The 23,695-nt window shown below is 45.0% G+C and overlaps 1 protein-coding gene across 1 annotated transcript in view; it reads left to right on the forward strand.

The window, feature by feature from the left end:
- CACNA2D2 (calcium voltage-gated channel auxiliary subunit alpha2delta 2) overlaps window positions 1-23,695 on the forward strand; it is a 719,777-nt gene that overhangs the window by 684,716 nt on the left and 11,366 nt on the right. The window contains exons 23-32 of the mRNA XM_090021767.1: window positions 6,806-6,866; window positions 14,647-14,744; window positions 16,677-16,767; window positions 17,650-17,712; window positions 18,937-19,040; window positions 20,592-20,690; window positions 21,182-21,276; window positions 21,611-21,658; window positions 22,128-22,199; window positions 22,989-23,141. Of these exons, the coding sequence (XP_089877893.1) occupies window positions 6,806-6,866; window positions 14,647-14,744; window positions 16,677-16,767; window positions 17,650-17,712; window positions 18,937-19,040; window positions 20,592-20,690; window positions 21,182-21,276; window positions 21,611-21,658; window positions 22,128-22,199; window positions 22,989-23,141 (884 nt within the window). The remainder of the gene's footprint in view (window positions 1-6,805; window positions 6,867-14,646; window positions 14,745-16,676; window positions 16,768-17,649; window positions 17,713-18,936; window positions 19,041-20,591; window positions 20,691-21,181; window positions 21,277-21,610; window positions 21,659-22,127; window positions 22,200-22,988; window positions 23,142-23,695) is intronic.

Below are 23,695 nucleotides of genomic sequence, written 5' to 3' on the forward strand. Positions count from 1 at the left end.
CAGAGTCAACAGAGTCCTGTTGACCATATAAACCTTTCCCATGTGGATCAACACAAACTGATCTCACTCAGTGGCAGGGGTGGCACTAGAGGCAGCTTGGGGGGAGCTATAGACCCCCCAAATTTTACCTTAGCCCCCCACCCATAGCCACCCCTTCCAGCACTGCCCATGTCCAACTTCCCTGCCTCCCCCTGGGCCACCATTGCCTGCCCCTTGCAGCTGAGCCTGCCCTGCTCCTGCCCACAGAGGCACAGCAGTCCCAGGCTGCAGGGCCCATGTCCTGCCATTGTATAGTGCTGACCCCCCCTCAATTTTCTGTATAGCCCACCTCAGTTCACCCACTGGGAAGAGGCTGGTGCCACCCCTACTCACTGGCATTGCTGTCACCTAAGAAAGCTGACTTCATTGAACACAATGTTTAAGTACCTCCCACAGCACATCCCAGAGAGATACCACAGCCCCTATTATGTTTTTTTCTCATCAGGTTTTAGATAGAGACAAAGATTTTGTATTCTCTTCCTAAGTCCCACCTCTTTCTACACACTCAGCAGGATGTGTCCCCTTCAGGTTCCTCTCAGAGTTCCTCAGTCCACCTGACCAGTTCTTCCTAGGTCTGGGCCATGACTATGGCTGCAGTAGCCTCTGTGGTGGCTCAGCTTTCATGAAGATGTCCCTGGGTATTGCTAAAGCTCTGCCAGTGCAGGCAGCAGGGTCCAGCAGGCTGTGCCTGCATCCGTGCTAGCAACCTACCTAAAACCTGCTCTGGAGAGATCTCAGTTCATGGCTCAGTCTTTAGTGGTCAAATCCTTCAGTTAGGAAGTCACTGGGAAAAGACCCAGAGCCACACACCTCAGAGCAGGGATTCAGCCCTGCACCATGGCTCATCCAAGAACATAACCAGTCCAGGGCAGACCTGGAAGGGTTTCACAGTTGGTACCATTGTTCTCACCCAGGTTCAAGGTGCAGCCTTGTACTTCACCCATTAAAATGTAGCATGAGTGAATTGCCCAGGATTCTTACTTCAGGTAGGTGGCAGCAACTACCCCTTGAGGCTAAGCAGGTAGGCCACAGAGTATTCAGTTAGCCGCATCCTGAGTGGCATTCACTGCCCCTAAAGCCCCAGGTTAAGGGGCAGCTGGAAGGGCTGCTGCAGCCTGGGCTGTTCCTCTATTTCAGGAATGCCCCCACATTTCCCTGCTTTTGCAAAAAGGATTCAGAAACATCTGGTGACTCCCCATATCTTGTGTAGGTCAAAGCATACCTCTCCCTGGAGATTGGTTTTACACAAAGAGGGATCTCAAAATAACATATCAAACCTAGATCAGGCCTTCTCCCCAGACTTGACTTCCTCACCAAGGACTGCTCAGCCCGTGTCCTATGTTCTTGTTTTCTAGACAGTATTCCTATGCCCTCTGAAATCAGTACAGGATACTGAGTCACCTGTAAAAAGCAAAGCACATAACATGTTCCCCAGTAGGACCACACCACTAACAGGATGGGGGTCTCAGGCAAACACACCTTCCCTTTCCTTGCTTCTGTCTTTCTTGCCTCCTGCTTTTCTCTGTCCCACCTCTCTCTCTCTCTCTCTCTCTTCTCTCTCTCGCCTCCCCTGTCCCCCACCTGGTCTCTTTTAACCTCAACTTTTTGCATGATATGCTAACTCAGTAAGAACATTTCTATATCAAGACTGTTGCAACTGTTTGCTACTGACTTTCATTTTTATTTTGAGTATATAAATATATATATATATATTTCTCTAGTTATATCTATACTTTTTATTAGTTTACTGTGGCCTTTTTCTTTTTTATTGTTTTGTTTTCCTTTTCCTTTTCTTTTTCATGTCGTTTTTTGCAAGAGGTTTCCTTTTGGTATGATTATGATACACAATATTTTTATTCAAACGGCGATTGAATAAAATATTGTTTGTACCCCCCTTCCCCCCTTTCCACCCAATCCCCCTTTTTTTGTTTGTTTGTTTTTTGTTTGTTTTTTTTTTCTTGCTTTCTCTCTATGGTGGATTCACACAGTACCAAACATCAAAATGAAGGGCAAGTATTTTCAGTCTTAGACCACTAACCCTACACCACTCTGTCCCACCCAACCCGTGTCCGATACCCCACCCCTCACTCCTGACCTTCACCGACTCCTCCTCACCTCCCCTACCCAGCCTGCTTGCCCATCTCCTTGCCCGTTTGCCACACCTAACCTGCAAACCACCACCAGATTGTTCCTCTCTCCTCTTCGTTCTCCTCTTCCGCTCCCTCCAATTCTTTCACCCTTTATTTGAAAGCAACATGTCTTGTTATGTTCATGAGAGCTTTGTCACAACTTATACCCCACTCCTTCCCTGTGCATTGCTCAGAAATTCAATTTGATATCGTTAAAAACTCAAGCTCATATGAAACTGTTATGTTTTGATTCAATAAGGTTTTTGTAGCTAGTGTAATATCCTGTTCTTCCTCCACCAAATCCTTTTCTCGTTCTTCTTTCCCTTGCTCACTCCTTCCCTACAACTCTCTTCCCTCCCATCCTTGCTCCTGTGCTTCCCTCCTCTTCAAGACAACTCAACCTGAATGGGATAGGGCTGTGCAGAGACCTTCAGACTCAGAGGTGCCTGGAAAGAGATCGATTAAATTGCTCAGAAATAAAAAGCACAAATCTGCAGAGATCCTGAATGAGGAAATGTCAGCTGAACAGAGGAGGCTGGAATCTTAGACAGGTCTATGCCATATGTCAGCAAAAGCTGTTTCAAGGGTCAGATCTTATCTCTAATATCAAGAAGACAGCAAATCATTGGTTATTGCATCCTGGCTTTCTCAAAAGTCACTGTCCCTGAGGCCTCATCCACACATGGAGTGACATCAGCTTAATTAAAGTGGCAATTTTAAACTGACTTAGTCAAACAAAAATTTTGTGGTCTCTGATTTCCATTTAAACCAAGATGAAATTGGTTGATCATAAGCTATTTAGGAGTACAATGCTGACAAAATTAAATGAACAACTCTTAAGTTGAACACCTGTGTCTACATGATGCAGATGTGTGTTGGAAGTTCAGAACAAGTCTTGGCTTCCCCTGGGATCCTGAGTAAGGTGGCATTGTGGGCAGATTTACTGGACATGTTATATTCAAGAAATGGGTCCACATCTGCCTGGAACCACCTGGTGTGCTGCCATACTATCCTCTGTTTGGACAGAATTTCCTTTAATTCACTGTAGCTCTGATTTAATGCCTGCTCAAGATGATGTATATCTTTCCACTGAGTTCACTGGCCACTGGATCAGGACCTAGAAGCATCCTCATTAGAAGAAAGAGATGAGTTTGGATCACTTCTTCCATAGCTTCTGTTTCCATGTCATTTTGTGTGACTCAGAATGAAGGGCCAGCTTCCAAGAAGGGCAAGGCACCTTGCCCCTCCTACCAACATCATGGGGAGTTGTAGGTGCAGTGCAGCACTTGGGATCTAGCTCAGCATATCTGCAGCTTCTAGAGACTGGATCAGCTCTTTCATACAGTCTTTACATAGACACAGCTCCTAGGAGGAAGAGTTGAGTAAGAACCTCTAGATTTGCTCCAGGGATAAGGCAGCCCCTAATGGCCCAATGGGGCATACAGCTAATTGCATTTTTCATATCCAGGATGTAGTTATTTTTCTCCTGGTGACACTGATGAGTAGTCCAGGTCTAAGGCCTGGGTGATGAGATAATATTTACCCTTCAGCCTCTGCCTTAACTACTTCTCCATTCCTAATATAGAGGAAATAGCTGGCCCTATGCCTCCAGAGGGAGAGCAAAGTTCTGCTGCCTAATGGGAGAACTGACACTTAAACAGCAATCATGGGCCCTGAGGGAAGAAGGGCATGTCACCTCTCAGGTTTTCTCTTGCAAACTTAAGATGGGACTTGTCAGGATCTAGATAAAGGAGTCAAATGCATCCTCAGTAACTCTACTGGGAGGGCATAAATTTGACCAAAGGCAGAATTGGATTTGGGGTGTCCATATCTTAACACTGCTCATTGTTTCCCTTGGGAAGCCATATTAGTTTGACATCAGGCAGGAAATAGGGCAGGATTGAATCATGGCCATGGTAAATTGTAAAACACAGCCTATGGATTTGAAAGAGAGCATGTGAAACTTGAGTTTCCCAACCTCATTCTCTGCTTCTGCTGAGACATGTAAGCAGGGATTGGTCCAAATGTCCCATTCCTCCCCCTATACCTCTCTTGCTCATACCCAGCAAATTGCCACATAGCCCCCTGCACAGTGCCTTGAGGAGAACCATGGCCAGCTCCACTATAAACTGTGCCCTCTACCCCCTGCACATCTGCCTTCTCAGCCAAGAGTAGATGAGATTTTCAGATATCATGTTAGACAGATAACCAGGTAGGCAGATGCCAGAGCCAGACAAAGAAAAGGGAAGTGTGGTAAAGAGCTGGTTAGAAGTGAAGTGATTGTGTGCACTAACAAGGTTCAGATGGGGAGTTCTCAATCTCAGCCCTGTTCTATCAGCTTTGAGTTGCCTCTTCCCAGTATCCTTGTAATGGCAATGCTGATGGAATAACTACTAGTGTTTCTGTATTCCTTTCCTTTTCCTCCTTTCATTGGCTTGTATCCAGACCCTGCCTTACAGTCCTATCAAAAAACAACAGTCCAACCTAAGGCTGTGCTGCCCTGGTAGGGCTTTGTGTGTCTTGCAATGCATTGTGGGAAGACTTGTTGGGGTGAGTGAGGGATTTGGCTGCTCTCTTACCTAATCTCTGCACATGTATGTAGAAGGGGAGCTGCACATCAAAACTACTGCTAGACTAGAAGAGTTGAGTCTGGGGGTGCTGCCTGAAAATCAGTGAATGGCTTCCAATGGACAGCTCACAGAAACCATCCCCGTGGGGGAGTAAGGCAGAGCACCTGCACTGCTGGTCTTGCTAGCTGGATATCAAATCCCAGCCTGCTCAGGCAGAAGCTGAATGGCACAACATGGGTTTCCTGCACCTGCTTTCTTCCTTTGCCTTCCAAACCTTCTTGGGCCAACCTGTAGGATGCCTAAGCACACATGCACACACCCCTCTTTACACTTTCTACCCCTTCACTAAGGAAGAATCCACTTTCTGAGATCACAGAAATCCCATCCAAGATTCCCCTCTGATCACTGGGCGAAAGTCAAGTCATAATACATGTCCACATCTGCATCCTCTATGCTGTAGTTGGAAATGCTGCTGAGAAACATGCCCCACCTACCTGCACTGCTTACAGATGGCAGTTTCCAGAAAGGAGACTGTCCCCTGCACACACACCAATAAGCAAGACCAAGGCAGACAGTAGCTGTGGACTGCATAGCTTCACTTCTGAGATTTGCTACAGTGGGCGTGAGTAGGCAAGACTATGCCACATGGTCAGGCTTGGCTCAGTGTCAGTACAGACAAGTCTTTAATGCCCTGTCTTGCAACGTATGCTTTTAAGAGTTCTCCTTACATGAGTCTTCCATCCCATTGTTTTCAATGGGACAACTCACATGAGTAAGGAGTCTTAGCAGGAGTAAAAGTGGCAGGACCAGATTCTCAATTAGTGCTAACACATGCAATGGGACCAGGTAATCAACAGTGTCTGTACGCAATACGTGACTTGCCTGAAATTAATGAAAGACAAATAGTTGTGACTACAAATTATAACATCCTCTCTTGCTTCTCCACCCTCATTGTCCACAGGCCTGTGGACATCTCCATGTCTAAAGTGAAAATCAGCATGTTCACTTTGGAGAATTGCTCTCACCAGCTCCAGGCATTTTAAAGTATGGGGCACTGCCTGTATTTTTCCAAATATCAACAAGGATCCTGATTGAGTCCTGCTCCATTCTGCCATTCCTTAGTGACCACACCTGAACCCTGCAGGGATCACGTGTCCCTTCATGGCAGATGGTTCCTATGCTTCTAAGTGTCCAGTGCTCTGGTTTGCACAAAGAAGCTTCCATAACATTCAAAATGATTAGCAGCAAAGAGCACTCAGAGATGGCAGGGTAGAGGCCAAGCAGGTATATGAAAGTTACACTTGACTGTTTCATCACCACCCCCCACAGAATCCCCCTGCACCCTAATCCAGGTTTGGAAGGATCCATTGCAGTTCTGACCACGGGAAATGGCCATTTCTGAGCTGTAGACCATTGGCAGCCAGAAGGCAGCAGCACTCCCACAATGTATTGCATTTTACTTTTATCCAATGGGTAAGTCTTTGGTTGGACTGTCTTCATAAAGGACCCTGGTTTGGCCATGTTGATGCCTGAAAAATAATTTTTATTAAAACAAATTGCTTTAGTAATTCTCTTCACCTAAGAGCATAGCATGTGGTTTCTTTTCTTTGTTAATATCCTAATAAGAGAGAGACACCCATATGACCTACCAAACATGCATATATATAGATGTGCGTGCATATATATATGTGTGTGTGTGTATGTGTGTATATGTGTATATGTACCGATAACTATACGGCCCGTATCCATACATATACAACAGATTAAATATATTGCATTTCAGAACACGAACCTAAAAATTCAATCAAATCACCAAATCTTCCTAATGTTGGCAACATATTGGCTATAACTTTCCTTTTGTGCAATATTACAGTTACCAACAGAATCTCCTTTCCTTTCTCTCTTGTTAAAAATCAGTAAATTGTTTGATCTCTTCTCTCTCTCTTTGTTTGATCTCTTCTCTTCTCTCTTTCTTTTCTCTCTCTCTTTTCTCTCTCATGTTCTGAAACCAAAGCCCCTTTCGTTTGTTTTAAACCCCCGCCGGATAACGTTGCCTTTCTGTTGCAGATTTTGAATTCCTGCTGCCAAACAGCTTTGAGTCCGAGGGACGTGTATTCATTGCTCCCAGGTAGCTTTGCGTGTGAGCTTGCTGAGGTGTCCATTCAACCACTCTCCCCACCTATCACAGTGACCCTGGGGCTAGTTCACCTCTCCTTCCCCATTTCCACCCCCTTGTCCACCACATCCCTTTAACTGTTCCGTCTCATCACCCCTTTTCCCCAGAACTTGATACCACCTCATTGTGCCTGTCTTCTAAGTTGTCTTTTGTGTGTGTTGTATGCCCGTGTACCACTCTGAGACTGTAGTTGCCACCTGCACTCTGTTGAGACCTCACCCATGATTGGCAACACATGTGCATTTTCTATTCAATTACATACACAAGCACAATATATATGTATATCTGTATATGAGATGTGTATACATATACATATAGTTATAGTTTCTGAAAATATCTCCCACCCCTCAGCAGCAAACAACACCAGAAGTCATAATAGGATTGCTCTGGCATCATATAGTCATGTTGGTTAAATTAGTCACAGGGATCAGCTCTGAGTACCGTTCACTGCAAGTACAGGGCCTTCTTTGGAAAAAGAGAATGGCAAGTTGATCCCAAGCCAGTCCTGAGTTTCTACAGGGATCTGTTATTTTTAGGTAGCCATTATAGGGTTTCAACTAAATATTTTCTGTATAGAGGCTGTTTGCTTTGATTATTCAATAATCGTCTTGCATGACTGGGTGCCTACATCACAAGGTGCCTGGATGGCCAAAAGTTTGCTTTGAAGAGCAGAATCACAGGTAACAAACTTTTGGTGCAAATTTTGAAGGAATACTAGAAACACAGGTAGTTATCTGAGCACTCCTGAATGGTAAATAACATGATGCAATAAATCAGAGCTAACTAAACTCTTAACTAGGAAAACACACCATTTTTACTGTCTTCTCAACTTCTACTCTTACAGGCTATGATAGGGATCAAACTAATGGGGTTCTATAGAAGTCGCTTCAAAAACCTCCAGGGGCCTAATTGTTAATGAACTTTCTACAGTTTGGAAGGAAGGGAAGGGGAGATTGGACTTCTGCAGCAATCTCTAAAAGAGATCAAATTTTCTACTAAAATCTATAAGTTTATTGGAGAAGAATCTATAGAAATGCTGTATGACCTTCATGCTAATTTTATTAACATGTTCAGTTAGTTGTGCTGCAGACTTATAAATTATAAATGGATAGTCAGTGTCTGAATAAATGGCTAATGCAGTTGTTATGAAATCCAGCAGGTCAACAGGTTGATTATAACCATGGCTTGTAATAGTGGGGGCCAACCTTTTCGACAGGCATGCCACAAATTATCTCCTCATTCTTCCTGAGTGCCACTCTGATTCCCTTCCTCTGTCTGATCTGCTGCTCTGCTTTCTGTTCCCCACTCCATGCTCCTTGCCCAATCTCCTCCTCTGCTTTCTGCTTCCTGCCCTGTACTCCCTGCTTTATCTCCTGCTCTGCCCTCTGCTTCCTGCTGTCTGCTGCTATGCTGTCTGTCTCCTCCCTAATCTGTTGCATGCCACACAGAGAGGCTGCACGTGTCATTTGTATCACTTATGCTGCAGGTTGGCCACCTCTGATTTATACCTACCTATAATGCCTTATAACCATCTAAACACATTAGTTGTGGCAAACCATTTCTAAATATACCCTTAATATGACATATGACCAAAATGTCATTAATTTCTTTTAAATTCAGTATGACTTTCCCATAAGAATAATGTTTAAGATTAATATTTATCTTATGTTTAAGAAATGTGGAATTTAAAAAGAGATTTTTTTTATGAACCTTGTGTTGTTTAAAAAAACTCTCACATGTGATGAGGAAATAGATAACAAGCTGCCATCCATGATAATGATCAAGTGCCTCCACCTCCACTTCTCAGGCATGGATGTTATCAGAAGCTTCTTTTCCTAGCTTTCTATTATTGAACAACTTTGCCTCTGATGTATAGTTCAATTACATTAGGAATAGATGGACCCAATCCAACTGCTGTCTATTGCAAGCAGTTTGAATCCAGATCCAAATAGTGTACCTCGTAAAGGAGAAGAGAAATGGAATTTTATCGAAACATATTAGACAGTTTTTAAGAACATTACTTGAATATTTTCTGTTTATGTACCTTGCTCCAAAAATGTCTGAATAGTACTTAATATCATTATATACCAGGATATCATGTTATCGCATTAATATCTACAAAGGCCCATGACATCCTTTAGCTCCATTAGGACTTTGTGATGTCCCATTAGTACCATAGAACTGTATGAGATCCATCAATGCCAATAAGACTGTATGATCTCCCATCAATTCTAGTATGTCCACTGGACTATGGTAATTTTCAGAAACCGTTATGTCACATATTGATATATTTGTGGGTGTGCAAGCACATATATCTGTACACACTTGTGTAGATATATAGGTGGCTACAGAGAAAAAAAAAGAGTATGAGATGCCTAGAAGTCTTTCAGCAATGGAGTGGCAAGGGGATTATTTTCTACCCATCCTGGAAAATACAGGGCAGGTGGGAGGGGGATGATAATTCCATTCTATTGGTGGAAATGGACAGTGGATCAGGAAATTTAAATCATATGGCCTTCAGGCTCAATTATCCACCCAGAGAGGACTTTAAACCCTCTTTGAACAGCACTTTCACACACGCTTCTGTTGCATCATAGACATTAGGGCTGGAAGCAACCTCACAAGATCATTGGGTCCAGCCCTCATTGGTGCCGTTATACTGCTAGTGTGCATGCTAGATATAAATACATCTATGCTGCTGCCCTTTCTCAATTCAGATTGGCCAAAGCAACACTGTGCCACTTAAATAATGTTGCACAATAACATTTATGCACAAAAGTTGTGTTTAGACCCACTGTGCATGTTGTGGGAATAAAACCAAACTGGGAAGTGCTGTCCACAGTGAAACTTACTCTCTTTTTCTTCAAATGCTTAAAACAGCTGTAAAGTAGAAGAGCAAATGGCTTTGTAGGAAGCTTAAAGATGTTACCTAGACTATAACCTAACAGCCTCAGCCAGTTCACTGGGATGTAGGAATTTTTCTGTCATTCTTCTTATGTTAACATGGCCAACCCCAAGCATTCAAAAATCACAAGTTAGCCCCTAACACAATCCAGAGACTTCATAGAGCCATCTGTTGTATCATTCTCTTTATTCACCTTCTGGTTTATTTTCAAGCTCTTATGCACAACCATGAAGATCAGAATCTTGGGGTTTTAAAAAATAAAATAAAAATTGAGATTCTCACATAATCCCAGGAGTCTAGGAGCTGGGGATTTAGGATTGGTACCAAGTGTCATGAGTCTTGATATAAAAGTAGGAGAGGCAGCCACACAAATAATATGTTTTTTAAAAGTGCTACCATAATGTAGATTAAAGGTCCCACAACACTGGGGTTAATTCTGGGCTCAATTCTTGACCAACTACACAGCACACAGGAAGAGATCTGATATGCTGAAGAGGAATCACAGCTGCTATATATGTGATCAGGATTTGCAAAGCCACTAAAATGGGCCCATGGAGGGAGCAGGGCTGTCACAGTCAGCAGAATTCGTCTTCTGAACACATCTGATTTTCACAGACAGGTGGGCACCCTCTCTCACTTGCCCCTCTGTCCTTCTCCCAGTCCAGCTTCTACTATGTGGTGGTCATCTGCAGAGATACTATTTTAGAGGCTAGGTAGCTCCTTCGAGACCCTTTCTCAAGTGACTGAGAGACAGGGGCCCTGTGCTGGGTCTTTAATTCAGTGCCTCCCCCTGAGGTCCACTTAAAGGCCTAAGTTGATTCTGAGATCTCACCCCAGGTGTGGACAGTACACACGGAGTGTCTCTCACTGCCTGAGGTGATAAATCCCTCGCTTCTCCTGTACTACTTAAGCATCCACAGATGCCTAGCCCAGGTGAGCAGTAAGCTTGTCTGGGTCCCCAGGGGGAGCTGCTGTGGTTCAGGCAGTGACATGGAATATTAAAGCCTGTCCCCATAGATGATAGGCAGTGGGAGCATCAAGCACCCCCAGCAGGAAGCACTGTTTGTCCTGCATGAGTATCGCCCAGTATTGTAAGATGCCAACACTCCACAGGGCAGTGGGAGTAGGCCCAGATCTCCTGTGTTGTGGATGGGCTGAGGTCTCAACAGTCATGTGCCTTCTGCTTTCCCCAGGTATGGAAAATCCAACCTTCCCTTCCTTCCTTCCTTCTTTCCTCGTTATTTGTCAACATAATTACACAGGTTGTCAAAATATAGTAACAGATCAACTAATATAAAAAGACTAGAAAATCTGACAGGCCCCAGGACCTATGATATCCAATGCCAAGTACATTCAGCCTCAGTCCAACAAGCCAAGGCCAGCTAGCCAAAAGTTTATAATAGGGGCTTAAAATCAACTCATATCCTTGCACTTCATTCCTGAGAGGCAGTAGCAACTGAGGTATGCTTCTGCCCTTTGAGGTTTTGGCAGCCTGATGGCAGTTGTCCCACCAGAAGGTGTGAGCAGCAGGAGCCTAACACAAAGAAATCAAGGCACCTGGAAGCAGTGGCATTTTGGCATGCCAGGGCAGGGAAATGGCATCAGCATAGCTATAAACAGGTTTACAAACTGTTGGTTTCTCTTTCCTAAGCATCATGAGTCTCATCCATGTGTATTTTGGAGACAGGGACTTCTAACTATAGCTGAAGAAGGACCAAAAGAAGCTCCATCAACATTGTAAGGTTATTACAAACTCCCAGGGCTGCTTTAAATCAATGCAAATTAATTTTCATTATCAAAAGTAAATCACGCACCGACTGAACCAACTTGTTCCCCATGGCATCAGAAATATGATTCCAGGGCTGGATGCTATAGACTAAGATTCAGATCCCCAGTGGAGGTAAAATGCACATGAAGTGCTACACCAGTTTATACCAGACCGGGGGACAGCCCTGTAGAATTTCAGAAACATCATACCCAGGTACACACACACATGCTTACTCTCCCCTCACCACACAACTCACCCAGACCAACCATCCATACTTTTCCCCAACCAGATTATCAAGGACCTTCACTAGCTAACACAGCACAGGGGAACTATCAAAGCCAAGTGTGCGCCTGTTGTGAGATGTCAAAACCCCCTGGGAGCAACAATGCACACATTGCTACTAAAGCACAGTTCTTACATGATGCAAAATCATAGATACATTTATGCCGAACGTATATGTCCTTCCACACTCTTGAGCCAGCACCTATCTATCTAAAGGGTACAGATATGTATAAAGAGAGTTTGTATGTGTGTGTGTGTAGTGGTGTTCCTGATATGGTAACCCGGGTAAAGCATGGCTGGCCATCTTATTTTCTTGTTAGTAAGCTGAGCACAGCTGTATATTGCTACCCCGGTCACCACTGTGTGCAGTGGAAATAGTGGTTTGTTGCACCAATGAGATAGATCCCCAGTGTTCTCTCTCATGACTCTTCACCTCCTCCCTCTCCCTGAACTGCATTTCTCCCATGAAAGGAGCTTTCTTTAAAAAAAAAAAAGTGCCTTAAAATCTAACTGGATGCAAAAATTGCAGCAATTGACTCCCCAGAGATTTTGCCTGTGAAAAGTGGTTCTTTGCTGGTGAGGCTCACTGAATAGGTGTGGTGTGTGTTGTCACTGGAGCACATTTGTTAGAGCCTGCGGTGGGCTAAGCACTCGGTGGCGAGAGGACCTCTTTATCCTGTTGCTTATAAGCCATGCTGAATTTTGTTTTTAAGAGATTTAAGTGTCATGTTTAGACAAAGCAATATCATTTGTATGGATTTATGCTGCTTCCTTTATCTAGAAACCACAAAGGTTTTTATAGTCTAGTTCTCCCAGCCCATCCAGTGAGGTAGGTAAGTACTCTTATCCTCAGTTTAAAGATGGGGAAACTGAGGCAGAGAGAGGTTAAATAACTCTAGCTCCCTCTTATTCTGTCCACTGCTGTAGCCATTAAGCAGCATTTTATTCTTCAGTCACCAAGTGCTTAACCTGCTATGTACTCCCCTATTTGCGTATTCACTTCACCAGTGCTCCTGGCCATGTGGTCAAATCACAGAACACCATCTGCAGCTCTAACACTGTTCAGCCTAAGGAAATCTTTCAGTCTTCTGAATTGTACATCCTGAATCCTTAGACAGTCATGGCTTATCCTTCATGTCCAGTACTAATTCATGTGTGGGGGCATCAGGACAGTTGCAAACATTTAAGGGTGGCTAGCCATTTGGTTGGTGGGTACCAGCAGGGAATATTTCCAAGACCATCGTGATTAGTCCTGGATGGCCACAGTTTCATCTAATTATAAACAGCTATGTCAGGGCACATTAATGTGGTAGTAGCATGAATTGCTACATCCTAAATGCCATCAAACATCATTAACCAGTATCACAGGCTCACAGAATAGGTTTTTGTCTGTGCTTGATAAGTGCCTCCTTAATGGAGTTTGCCTACCTGGGAGGGACAACTTCTTCTGAAGGTGAGCGGGGAGATCATTCTCACAGCCAGAGTCTCATTTTTCTTCCTGATCCACGGGGCCCATCCTCACTAAAAGGATGAAGCACAATTGAAGTCAGACATTGACAGAATGATGCCTATGGCATGGCCAAATCAATAAATATTAAAGACATTGGTTTTGGTTATCTGACTCTGTCATGCTCCTGATAGCAAGTGGCTGATATTTGCTGTAGTGCTAGTGAAAGCAATTAGTTGCATAGAGTTAGATTGCTTTCCCAAGTGACACATCACAGAGATAGGGCTCTTTTTTATGAAAGAGATGCATAAGCACTTTTCAGGCTGTAGATCTAGCATGAATTCGTTGTAGTTACCCCTTTAGTGGTCCTGATGCTTCTGGTCTGCATCCCAGAGGATGCTGTGAGATCTAGTGCCATCACACTACTGCTCACATGCATAGCCTTTGTTGGAAGCTGCCAATACTGAGCCCCAGTAGTTGAAGACAGAGGCCTGGGACCTGTCTTAAAGGACCTTCAGAATAAATGCAGAAGCTTTTGTTGGGTTGACCAAGGAATGTGTAGGACTGAGATCAGACTGACTGAATGAGCAACCACCGTATTCAGGCTGTGCCTGTGGTGCTCAGAAGGTGCATATAAGCAACCGGTGATTTTTACTTATCTAAAAAGGGGCTGAGCAATCTGGGAATCCAGTGATTGGTCATAGTTTCCTTTCACATACTTGTAATTTAGCAGGCCCTGCTGAGGTGGCACTATGCCATAGCAGTGTTAGGAGCCTTCCCACATGGTGTTTGATGGCATGAGTGCATTGGGATCAACATGGCCAGAATCAGTGCCTGATACAAAGTAGGTATGGCTGATAAATTCCAAAAGGTGGCTGCTTTTCCTACTGTAACTGATTGTTTATTCATCTATTAATTTCTAATGATTCTTGATTGATGATATAGTGCCAGTGTGGGAAACCGTGGTGTGCATTTTTCTTATGAACATACAGCCTTCCACACAACGATACATGTACAGGCCCATGTTTCCATACAAAGACACCTTCCTGAACCCAAACAAATATAAGCTGCTATATATACACCCTAGTGCACATACATGACAACACTTCCTCTTATACACACATTGTCATCTCTGCATATGTAACACACACAGGTGTTTTTACACAAACTGACAGAAATCAGGCCATAGACACCACATATACTCAATGAACGCACATGTACAGGCAGCACTGTCCACACACGCTCGTTATTGCACAGGTTCTGAGAGGAAGAAAACTGACAATAACTTTTTCATCCTTCCAAACTACAAATCTTTTCACCCTGATCCCAGAGAATATTGCAAAGACCTTGACCAGTCGGATAACAACACAGAATTCCTGGAAAACTTTATCGCCCTGATGGAAAAGGTGACCCCAGACTCCAAACAATGTAAGTATCACAGGGGCCAAGTTGGACAGAGAGTTTCTGGTCATATTTCAGGGACAAAGAGGAGGTCTCTGGTTTTGGTAGGGTCATGGGACCTGAGACTTATTTTGAGTCAGGTTAGAACTGAGGGTGTCTGTTGCTTTAAAGAGCAGAAATTTAAATGGAGCCCAGAGGAAACCGGGCTTGCAGATATTACTGTCTCAAGCTAGTTTTCTTTCTCTCCTTCGGTGACAAGCCTTTGCCCAAGCTAATAGCTTCTGCATTGCCAGGAAGGGCCATATGCACAACTCTGATTATATGAATAGAGGGATAATAATTAATAATACCCATCCAGATAAAATAATGATAATGCTGAAGGCAACTGGCACAGCCAGCTAATGCACCAGCCTATCACATTTGGCAAGGGTGTGCTTCAGGCTTTTGCCAAAGGAGGCAGGTGGGCTCTAGTGTCAAGTGGATGCTGGTCTTAGCCTCAATAACACCACTCTTTTGCAGCCTGTTCTTAAGAGAGAGCCAGCAGGGTGATGCAGGTGGTTGGGGTTGAGGGATATCAGCATCGCTCATGATTGGTGGTCCAGGGCTGAATAGTAGGGAAGGCATCAGAGAAGCCCAGGATTGGAAGAGCAGAGGATCCTGTAGTTAGGAGTGCAGTGCTCCACACCATGACTAGGGACCTACCTAGTGAGTGAGACAAAAGATTTTTCACGGTCTGCTCCGGGCACACAAATCCAGTTTGGTGGGCATTTTGCAGCAGCCCTGCCCCTTGGTGCTGTTTGGCAGAGAGGCTCAGAGGGATGAGGGGGCAGCTGGCATCTTATCTGCTGCCCTTCATACTGCCCCACCAACCAGCAGCAAGGACCTTTCCCGGTAGCATGGACCACTGGCTCCCACTGGGAAGCTAGCATTTTATTTTTATTAAGTTGTTTTGTCATTGTTAATTTTGCAGACAATCCTGGATTTCACAGTTTCTGTGAAATCTGTGAAACTGTGAATTAAACAGATCCCTAACCATGAGTCTCTCTCCTCTGAGAGTCATCTGTTAAGAGGCAGATGTAAATGGTGAGTACAGTACATCTGGTCGCAGAGGCTGTTTGAGCCAGTATATAGTAACTCAGACGTCTCACAGCTGGCTACCAAGTTGGAGTCCTGAATTCACATCCAGACCCCAGGACATGGTCTCCACTGTGAAGCTGCAGTGTCTTCTCTTGCCTAGTGGCTTGTGTGGCACTGTAGCCACAAAACAGGCCATGTCCTACAACACAGGGATTCTGCCACAACATGGCTACCAACAAAGTTTGGGAAAAGCAAACAGAGCTAAAGAGTCTGCACTGACTTGCATTAGCTTTCCAAAGGCCCTGAATGGGCCCTGGGACCTAAGGGACTGCCTGGTAACTAAGGGACTGCCTTCTTCCCTATGCCCCATCTCAATTCCTAATGTCAGCTGAGAGTAACCTCCTGCAAGTTCCTTCAGTGCACCAAGTTTGCTTGGTGAAAACATCTATGGGTTTGTCATAGTTGTCATCAGTTACTCGTTAGCTCCTTTCCCCTTTAGGTGTACCAAAGCCTACCGGAACTGCTGTAAAACCTTCATAGTTGGATGGGTGTTTAGCAGGCAAGGCTATATTGGGATATTGTCTAGGGAGTTTTTATTTGATAGTTTGCTTTAAGTTTTTACCTGCTTTTATACATAATTTTGTCTCTTACTGTGAGTCGCCCTGGGCCTTTGATGGGAAAGACACCATATAAATCTAATTAAAAAAATAAATAAAGGTGATCGGGAATTCTAGCCTACCCTTAGCCTGGCACCCAGAGAGATGAGAGTCTCTGCAGTCGGATTCCCCAGATGGAGGGAAAACACGACCGGGACACATGATGTACGAGGCTCTGGCTGGGGAATGAACCTTGTCTTTTCCTTCTCTCCCTGTTGCTTTCAAGGTGACAACTTCCTCCTTCACAACCTGATCCTGGACACAGGAATCACTCAGCAGCTGGTGGAGAGGGTTTGGAAAGACCAGGACCTGAACACGTAGGCACAGCCTCATTCCTGAATCAGTCCCATCCCCATTCACTCCAGCAGCAGAGAGATGCAATGCAGGAAGGGGCTGGACCCCACAGGCAATGAAATACCTGAAAAATCCAAACTGGAGTTTACAACTCACCTGGAATGGGTTCCACATGAGCCCATGAAGCCCCCTGCTTCTGCTTTCATGTCAAACACAACATTAACTTGCTGAGACAGAAGTGCAGTACCTGATGTTTTCATTCAACAGAGGCTGAAAACTACTCACAGCAGGAGATCTGAGCCTTCTTTTATTTTAAAAGAAAAAATCTAGTCTTGAGATGATTCCTGTACTCCTGACAGGGCATCATGCTGGGGAAGCTCCCACCCAGAGATGCAGCTGTCTGAAAGAAGCCTTATTGCTGGCATTGTACAAAGGCTTGCTGTAGGAAAGCTCATACCCTTAGAGTGGTAGGCAGCATTGTGGAGACACCACTTGGGGAAGCGCATTTTCCTGGAGTCCCAGCTGGTGCTGATGACACTCATGGGGGTGGTTCTGGTACTGTGATAATCATGTAATCTAAATTTGGTAAATTCCAAGCCTGACCATTTTTCCCCAGCCCTGCAGGCCAACCACTCTCAGAAGAGCTTGTCACCAGGGGTGATGCTTGCTATTCATTCACCGTGATTAGACACAAAATGGCTACCCAAGGCAGAGTTAGGACTCCCATGAAAGGGGAGTCCATTTTTGGAATCCTTTTTGAATTTCACTGTTGCTATCAATTTTACATGGAAAACACTGACATAGTATGGTGCTGGCTGGCTAGATTGATAGAGGGGTGGAAGGAAAAGTTCCTTGACTGCTCTGGCCAACTCTAATGCTCTCTGTCTCCTTCTCTGTTATTGTAGGTACAGTCTCTTGGCTGTGTTTGCAGCCACTGATGGGGGCATCACACGAGTTTTCCCAAACAAGTAAGTGGCCTCATTTGCCCTTTGTCTGTTCATCCTGTCTGCAGGAAAATGTGGTCTCAGCACCCAGGCAGGCTGGCAGAAGTGGTCTGTCCCCACTAATGGCTTCACAGACTCAGGGACCTCTTCTTCTTCCTGTTCCATGGTCATATGCATAGCCCATTAAAATAATAGACAATACAGGCAACACCCAGACAACCTTCTTGTGTGCTTCCTTCCTGAGGCTGAGGGGATGTTGATGATACACTAATACTAACTGGGGAATGACTGGCTAAGCCACAGTACTGCAGAGAAGGACCTGGGGGTTACAGTGGACCATAAGCTGGATATCAGCCAACAGAGTGCACTTGTTGCAAAAAAGCCAACAGCATACTGGGTTGTATTAACAGGAGTGTCACGTGCAAATCAAGGGAAGTGATTCTGTCACTCTGTTCAGCATTATTGAGGCCTCACCTGGAGTACTGTATCCACTTTTGAGCCCCACACTTAAAGAAGGATATGGACAGATTGGAAAGAGTCCAGCAAAGAGTGATAAAAAATTATTAGAAGTCTGGTATGCAAGACTTATGAGGAAAAGCTGAAAGAGGTAGGGTTATTTAGTTTGGAGAAGAGAAAACTGAGAAGGGATCTGATGTCTTCAGATACCGAAAGGGCAATTATGCAGAGGGTGGAGATAAAGCTTTCTCGGTGACCATAGGGGGCAGGACTAGGAGCAATGGCCTCAAGCTGCAGCATAGGAAATTTAGGTTAGGCAGAACCATAGGAGATTAGGCAGAACTTTCCAACTCTGAGGATGATCAAGCATTGGAATAGGCTGCCTACAGATGATGTGGAATCTCCATCCCTGGAAAACTTCAAGAACAGATTCTACAGACATTTGGCTGGGATAGATTCATCAGGAATGATCCTGCTTTGAGCAGGAGTCAGGACTAAATTACCACATGATAAGAGTTCCCTTCCAGCCCTTCTTTCCTATGATTAGCCCTGTGAAGCTGTCCTGTTGACAAGGGAGTTCCATGAGGCTTGAGAGGAGGGGACAATGCATCCACTCTTCAGGAAGGATCAGAGCAGAGAGCCGGTGTCAGATGGCTTGCTCATGTGCTCCAGGCTGTAGTAGTCTTGTCCCAACCCACCAAGTTTGTTTATGGGCCATTTCTTACCAGAACACAGTTGATGAGGAGATTATATAACATCTTGGGGGTGGGTGGTCTGGCTAATTCATTACAGGGCTGCAGATTACTGGGAAGAGGCCCATGAACCTTTCAATGCCAGCTTTTATCGAAGGAGCCTGGACAACAAGGGGTACATCTTCAAACCACCCAATCGAGACTGTAAGTACCACCCTGTGCTGGCAGCCACATACCAGCAGTTCCATGCGTCACATACAGCTCTCCACTCAGTTACTTCAGAGTAGTGTAAAAGGCCTCAGGCTCTGGTACTCTGCTCTGCTGCCTTGAGAGTGATAGATTAGGCTAGGCCTGCATGGATGCCTCCCGCATTTCTGCTGGGGGGAATGTTGAGGCCCTGGGGAACTTATCCCTTTGGACTCTGATGGTTGAAATGTTCTGACCCAGAGCATGTGTATTTTGCATTAGCATTTCCCACTGTTGTGTAAGTAGGGTTGGAGGATCCTTTCCTGGAGATGGCATTAGCATTAGAGTGTAAAGTGCCCACTACTAGCAGGGCCTGTAGCATTTGTGTGCCAGGGTGTGAGCTGGTTACTACTGCTTGGTTTGCTCATCCTTTATCCCAGCAGGTGGGTGTCTCTAGTGGGTTATGGAATAAAGAAAGATCCCACACAATTTACCGATTTGTTTGATGCATCTGGCTGGGGGAGCATTTGGTTGATTGCATGATTTCACAATGATTTTACACTTAATTCATACAACACAATTTTATTTTAAAATTCCTTGCTACACATACAACACTGCTTAGCTTTAAGAAATCCTTCCCAAACAATGCTATAAGAATTAGTATTACAGAAACAACTACAATTACAAATCAAGGTTATTTCTCATGGTATACTTACAATCCTAGAATTCCTAGAAACCAAATCCCAAGGATACTTGCATTCTTTAGTTATGGTTTTAGGGTTGGTCTCAGCAGTGATAGGAACAAGTCCCCTTCCTTCGGTCCCACTTGGTGCTCCTAGGCTTCAGTGTGAACGGGAGTTCTTGTTCATGGAGAGGGTGGTTCAGGTGATCAGTCTGATCCGGCCTACACTTGTGATTCTTCCTTCAGTGTTCTGCAAGTGAGGTTACCTCCAAATTGGGACTGTAGGTTACAGTTTTTATTGGGTGAGTTGCCGTCTTGGGCCCCTCCTACCCAAACCTGTCACTACTCCCAAATTTGGGCTTGGATCTTTTAACAGATTTCTGCTGGGAGGTCAGTTTGTATTCTTGCTTTTTGGAGATTTTCCATAACACCGCTGTGACCTCTTTTGCCAACCCCTTTTCAAAAGCCCCTAGGTTTCGATCTCTCGGAATGTTTGCCCAAGGGTTGCTTTTAGGGTAACTTTATTAAAGGCCTCTAGAGATAAAATTCAAAAACCAAGACATTCAGCACGTTCGCTGCAAGGCCTCTAAAGATAAAATTCAGAATCAAGACATTCACCACATAGGCAAAAACAAGCAATGACCCTAGATAAAAAGATGAACCTTGCCTTTTTTTCTAAACTGGCTAATGGGTATCTATTACAAGCATTCAAACTATTACATTCAGTATGACAGTGGGGTGTCCCAAGCCCCACTGTGGATGGAGATTGGTTGAACTCCAGTTGGGGCAGGGGAAGAGCGTGGCATTTCTGTCCATACGTTGTCTCTATAATAGCCAGCATCTTATCACATGTTGCCTCAGGTCTGTCTCTTTTGTTCTTCCTACAGCCAACTATAGAGGCTTTGATTTAGAAAACAACACCGTTGGGATCCTGGTCAGCACGGCCGTGGAGCTCAGCATTGGCGGAAGGACCCTGAAGCCAGCAGGTCAGCAGAGAATCGGGGGAGGGGGCTGTCTGAATTTCAGAACTAAGGGTATAAGAAATTAAGTTCAGCAATGAGAAAGCAAGGCTCCACTCCTCATAGATCTCCTAGATTGTCTGAACCCAGTCAGTGGGCAGATAGTCCCTGGACAGCTCTGTAGCCATATTGGAATCCCTGCATTCCCCAGACAAAATGGCTCTCACCCTTTTTGTTCCACTAAAACCTGATCTCCCCAGAACTGCTCCACCAAAGGAGCTCTAAGAACGTGAAGAGCTTCCCTGTGCTTCCTCCTTGTTGCATTGCCAGGAAGAACCCACCACCCTGAATGGAGGAGTATAGAGAGGAGGAGATTTAGGATGATGGTGTCTCTGGTTGAGCATTCACTGGCTGCAGCTGTTGTGCCTCTCCAGGAGCAGGGCAGGCCCATCAGAAGCCTGCAATATCAACCCAGACACCTTACCGTTGTGTTGGGGGGACTTATTTTCTCTCCCCAGTGGTTGGAGTGAAGCTTGATCTGGAGGCTTGGGCGGAAAAGTTTAAAGTCCTTGCAAGTAATCGAACAGATCGAGACCAGCTGGGAACGCGCAGGGTATGTGGGGAAAGAGAACACCCTTCTGGGAAGGGCAGCTGTGCACTGCTTATACATGACATTGTTAGCATATCCATCACTCAGACCTTTACCATTGTGTCCCTACCATCCCCTCCCCTTACTTGTGACAGCTTCACCTTCCCTTGCATCCTTGCTCGATGAACAGTGGGGAAGTCCTTCTGCCTCTGAATGGGGAACTGGGATGAGCTAGCAGTGGAAAGTGCATGCACCAACCTGGCTGTATAGTGTGAAGGAGGAAGATCAGTCTCCAACACCACATTTGCTGCTGTTCTCACAACTCTCTTATCTTCTTTTTATGTGCTTTGATCACCAGTGTGACCCCTCAGTAAGCTGTGAAATGGATTGTGAGGCCAACAACAAGGTGAGTGATGGGAATGGGGGAGCAGAACTGAGCAGATAACTTCTTACCTCTTAACTCTGTCCTGACCTGTGAGTCCAGACACACCCTGGCACCACCAGTCTTGTCCACAGAGCTGCATCCAATGCAAGGGTTGCTAGCAGAGCCACATCAGCCAAAGGGTGTAGTCTTTTTTGGATCCAAATCAACATAGCTCTGCCAGCAGAACTTTGTAATCTAAACCAGGTTTCAGAGACATGCAGATGACTTTACTTCTGGCCCTATCCCTTGTCAACCATCTGTCACCCTTGCATGCCCAGCACCTCTGGGGTTCTCTGTATTGGTTGTATTTCTCTTAAAATGCACTTGGCTTGGCCTGTGAATAGGGCCATGACTCTGATCTGACCCTGCCTGCCTGTCTTGTAGCAGGAACACTGCAGAGACGCAAAGAGCTTCCCACCACACAAAACCAAACAGTCTCCTTCCTTTGCAGGACCTTATCTGTGTTCTCATTGATGACGGCGGCTTCCTGGTACTCTCCAACCAGGAAGATCACTGGTACCAGGTGAGTGGCAATTCCTCAGCAGAAGGCCAAGAAGTAGGTAGGGGTTTAGCTCTATATGTTGCGAGCTTGAAAGAAGAACATTCTCCATCATACAGCGGGGGAATGTGCTGATTTGCCCCAAAATGGCTCCTGCCTGGGAACTGATGTTAAATCACATTCTGCGAGTCAAACACCCTCTTGCCTACTGAGTCCATTCTACTGGTTTTATTTTGCCTTCTCAGCTTGGGGAAAGGGCTGGTACCACAGCCCCTAAATATGATGGCTGCAGAGACCAGTAAAACTCTGGTTCTTTCTGTCCTGGGTGCCCCACATGCATAGGTCTGCCAGTGCCCCTCAGTCCTTACCTGTAGCTCCCTTTTTATCCCAGCCCTGGGCTCCCCACACAGCTCTTCCACTGCCCCTCAGTTCTTAGCTACAGCACACCTTATTCTTCTGTCCTTCTGTGACTTTGCCAATGCTCCTGTGTCTTGTGTCACAGCACTCTTTCATCTTCCAGTTCCATACCCTTCACATTACTGCCAGAGATGTTGAAGTTTAACTGCTTCCCTCTCCCTGCTATTAGAATCATGGGTCCTCCCTGGGTCCTCCCTGAGGTGAAGCTCTCAGCAATGATGAACCATAAATTGGATGTTAAGAAGCCCCCATGGAAGCTAAATGAAAACCACTTACAACTTCATGGATGGCTCCTGTACCACTCCTGTAACTTCAGGCTAGAAGCTCAGGGAGGGCATTTTGTTTCTCATGCTAAACACAGGCTCACTCCCTTTGTTTTTGCAACCTTCTTTCCAGGTGGGAAAGTTTTTTAGTGAGGTGGATGCTAATTTGATGTCTGCCCTCTACAACAACTCCTTTTTCACACGGAAAGAATCCTATGACTTCCAGTCTGTGTGTGTCCCAGAAGCACAGAGCAACACAGGAGCTGCCCCCAGAGGCGTGTTTGTGGTGAGTGGTTGGTTGTGGGTAGCAATTAGGTGGAGGCAAGTTAAATGATTGCAACCAGAAAAAAATTCTTACAGTTCATGGTGAGGGCCCTTTATTTCCTCTCCTGACTTAGGTGCTGATTTCCTGACAGCTAGGAAATTAAGCTGTTGTTGAGAGAGACAAGCAAACTAGTGATGAAATTTATTTTGCTTTCTCATGGGAAGTAGCTGCAGAGCTAATGCAGATAACTAGAGCACTAAAAGAAACCTTGCCCATCACCCCAAGAAGATGGTTCCTATGCTCTGCCCCCTTGAGGTTCACTGTTGCTTTGTAATAAGGGAAGGCTACTATTCTTTTCATGCCCTGGACTAGTCCTCATAGGAAGTATCTCATCAACATTAAGCTTTCCAAATCAAATTCAGACTTACATAATCACCTATCTCATCTGCACTAATAGATGTAGGCCCCATTACAGCCATGATTTTGTGGCTGGATCATGGTCTCATGTGATACCATGGAACCAAGAAACATGACTGAGCTGTGTACAGGTAGCAGCTTATCATAGAATCTTTGAA

The sequence above is a fragment of the Crocodylus siamensis genome, chromosome 11, assembly GCF_052110815.1.
Source record: "Crocodylus siamensis isolate JL-2025a chromosome 11, ASM5211081v1, whole genome shotgun sequence".
Taxonomy (NCBI): Eukaryota; Metazoa; Chordata; order Crocodylia; family Crocodylidae; genus Crocodylus; species Crocodylus siamensis.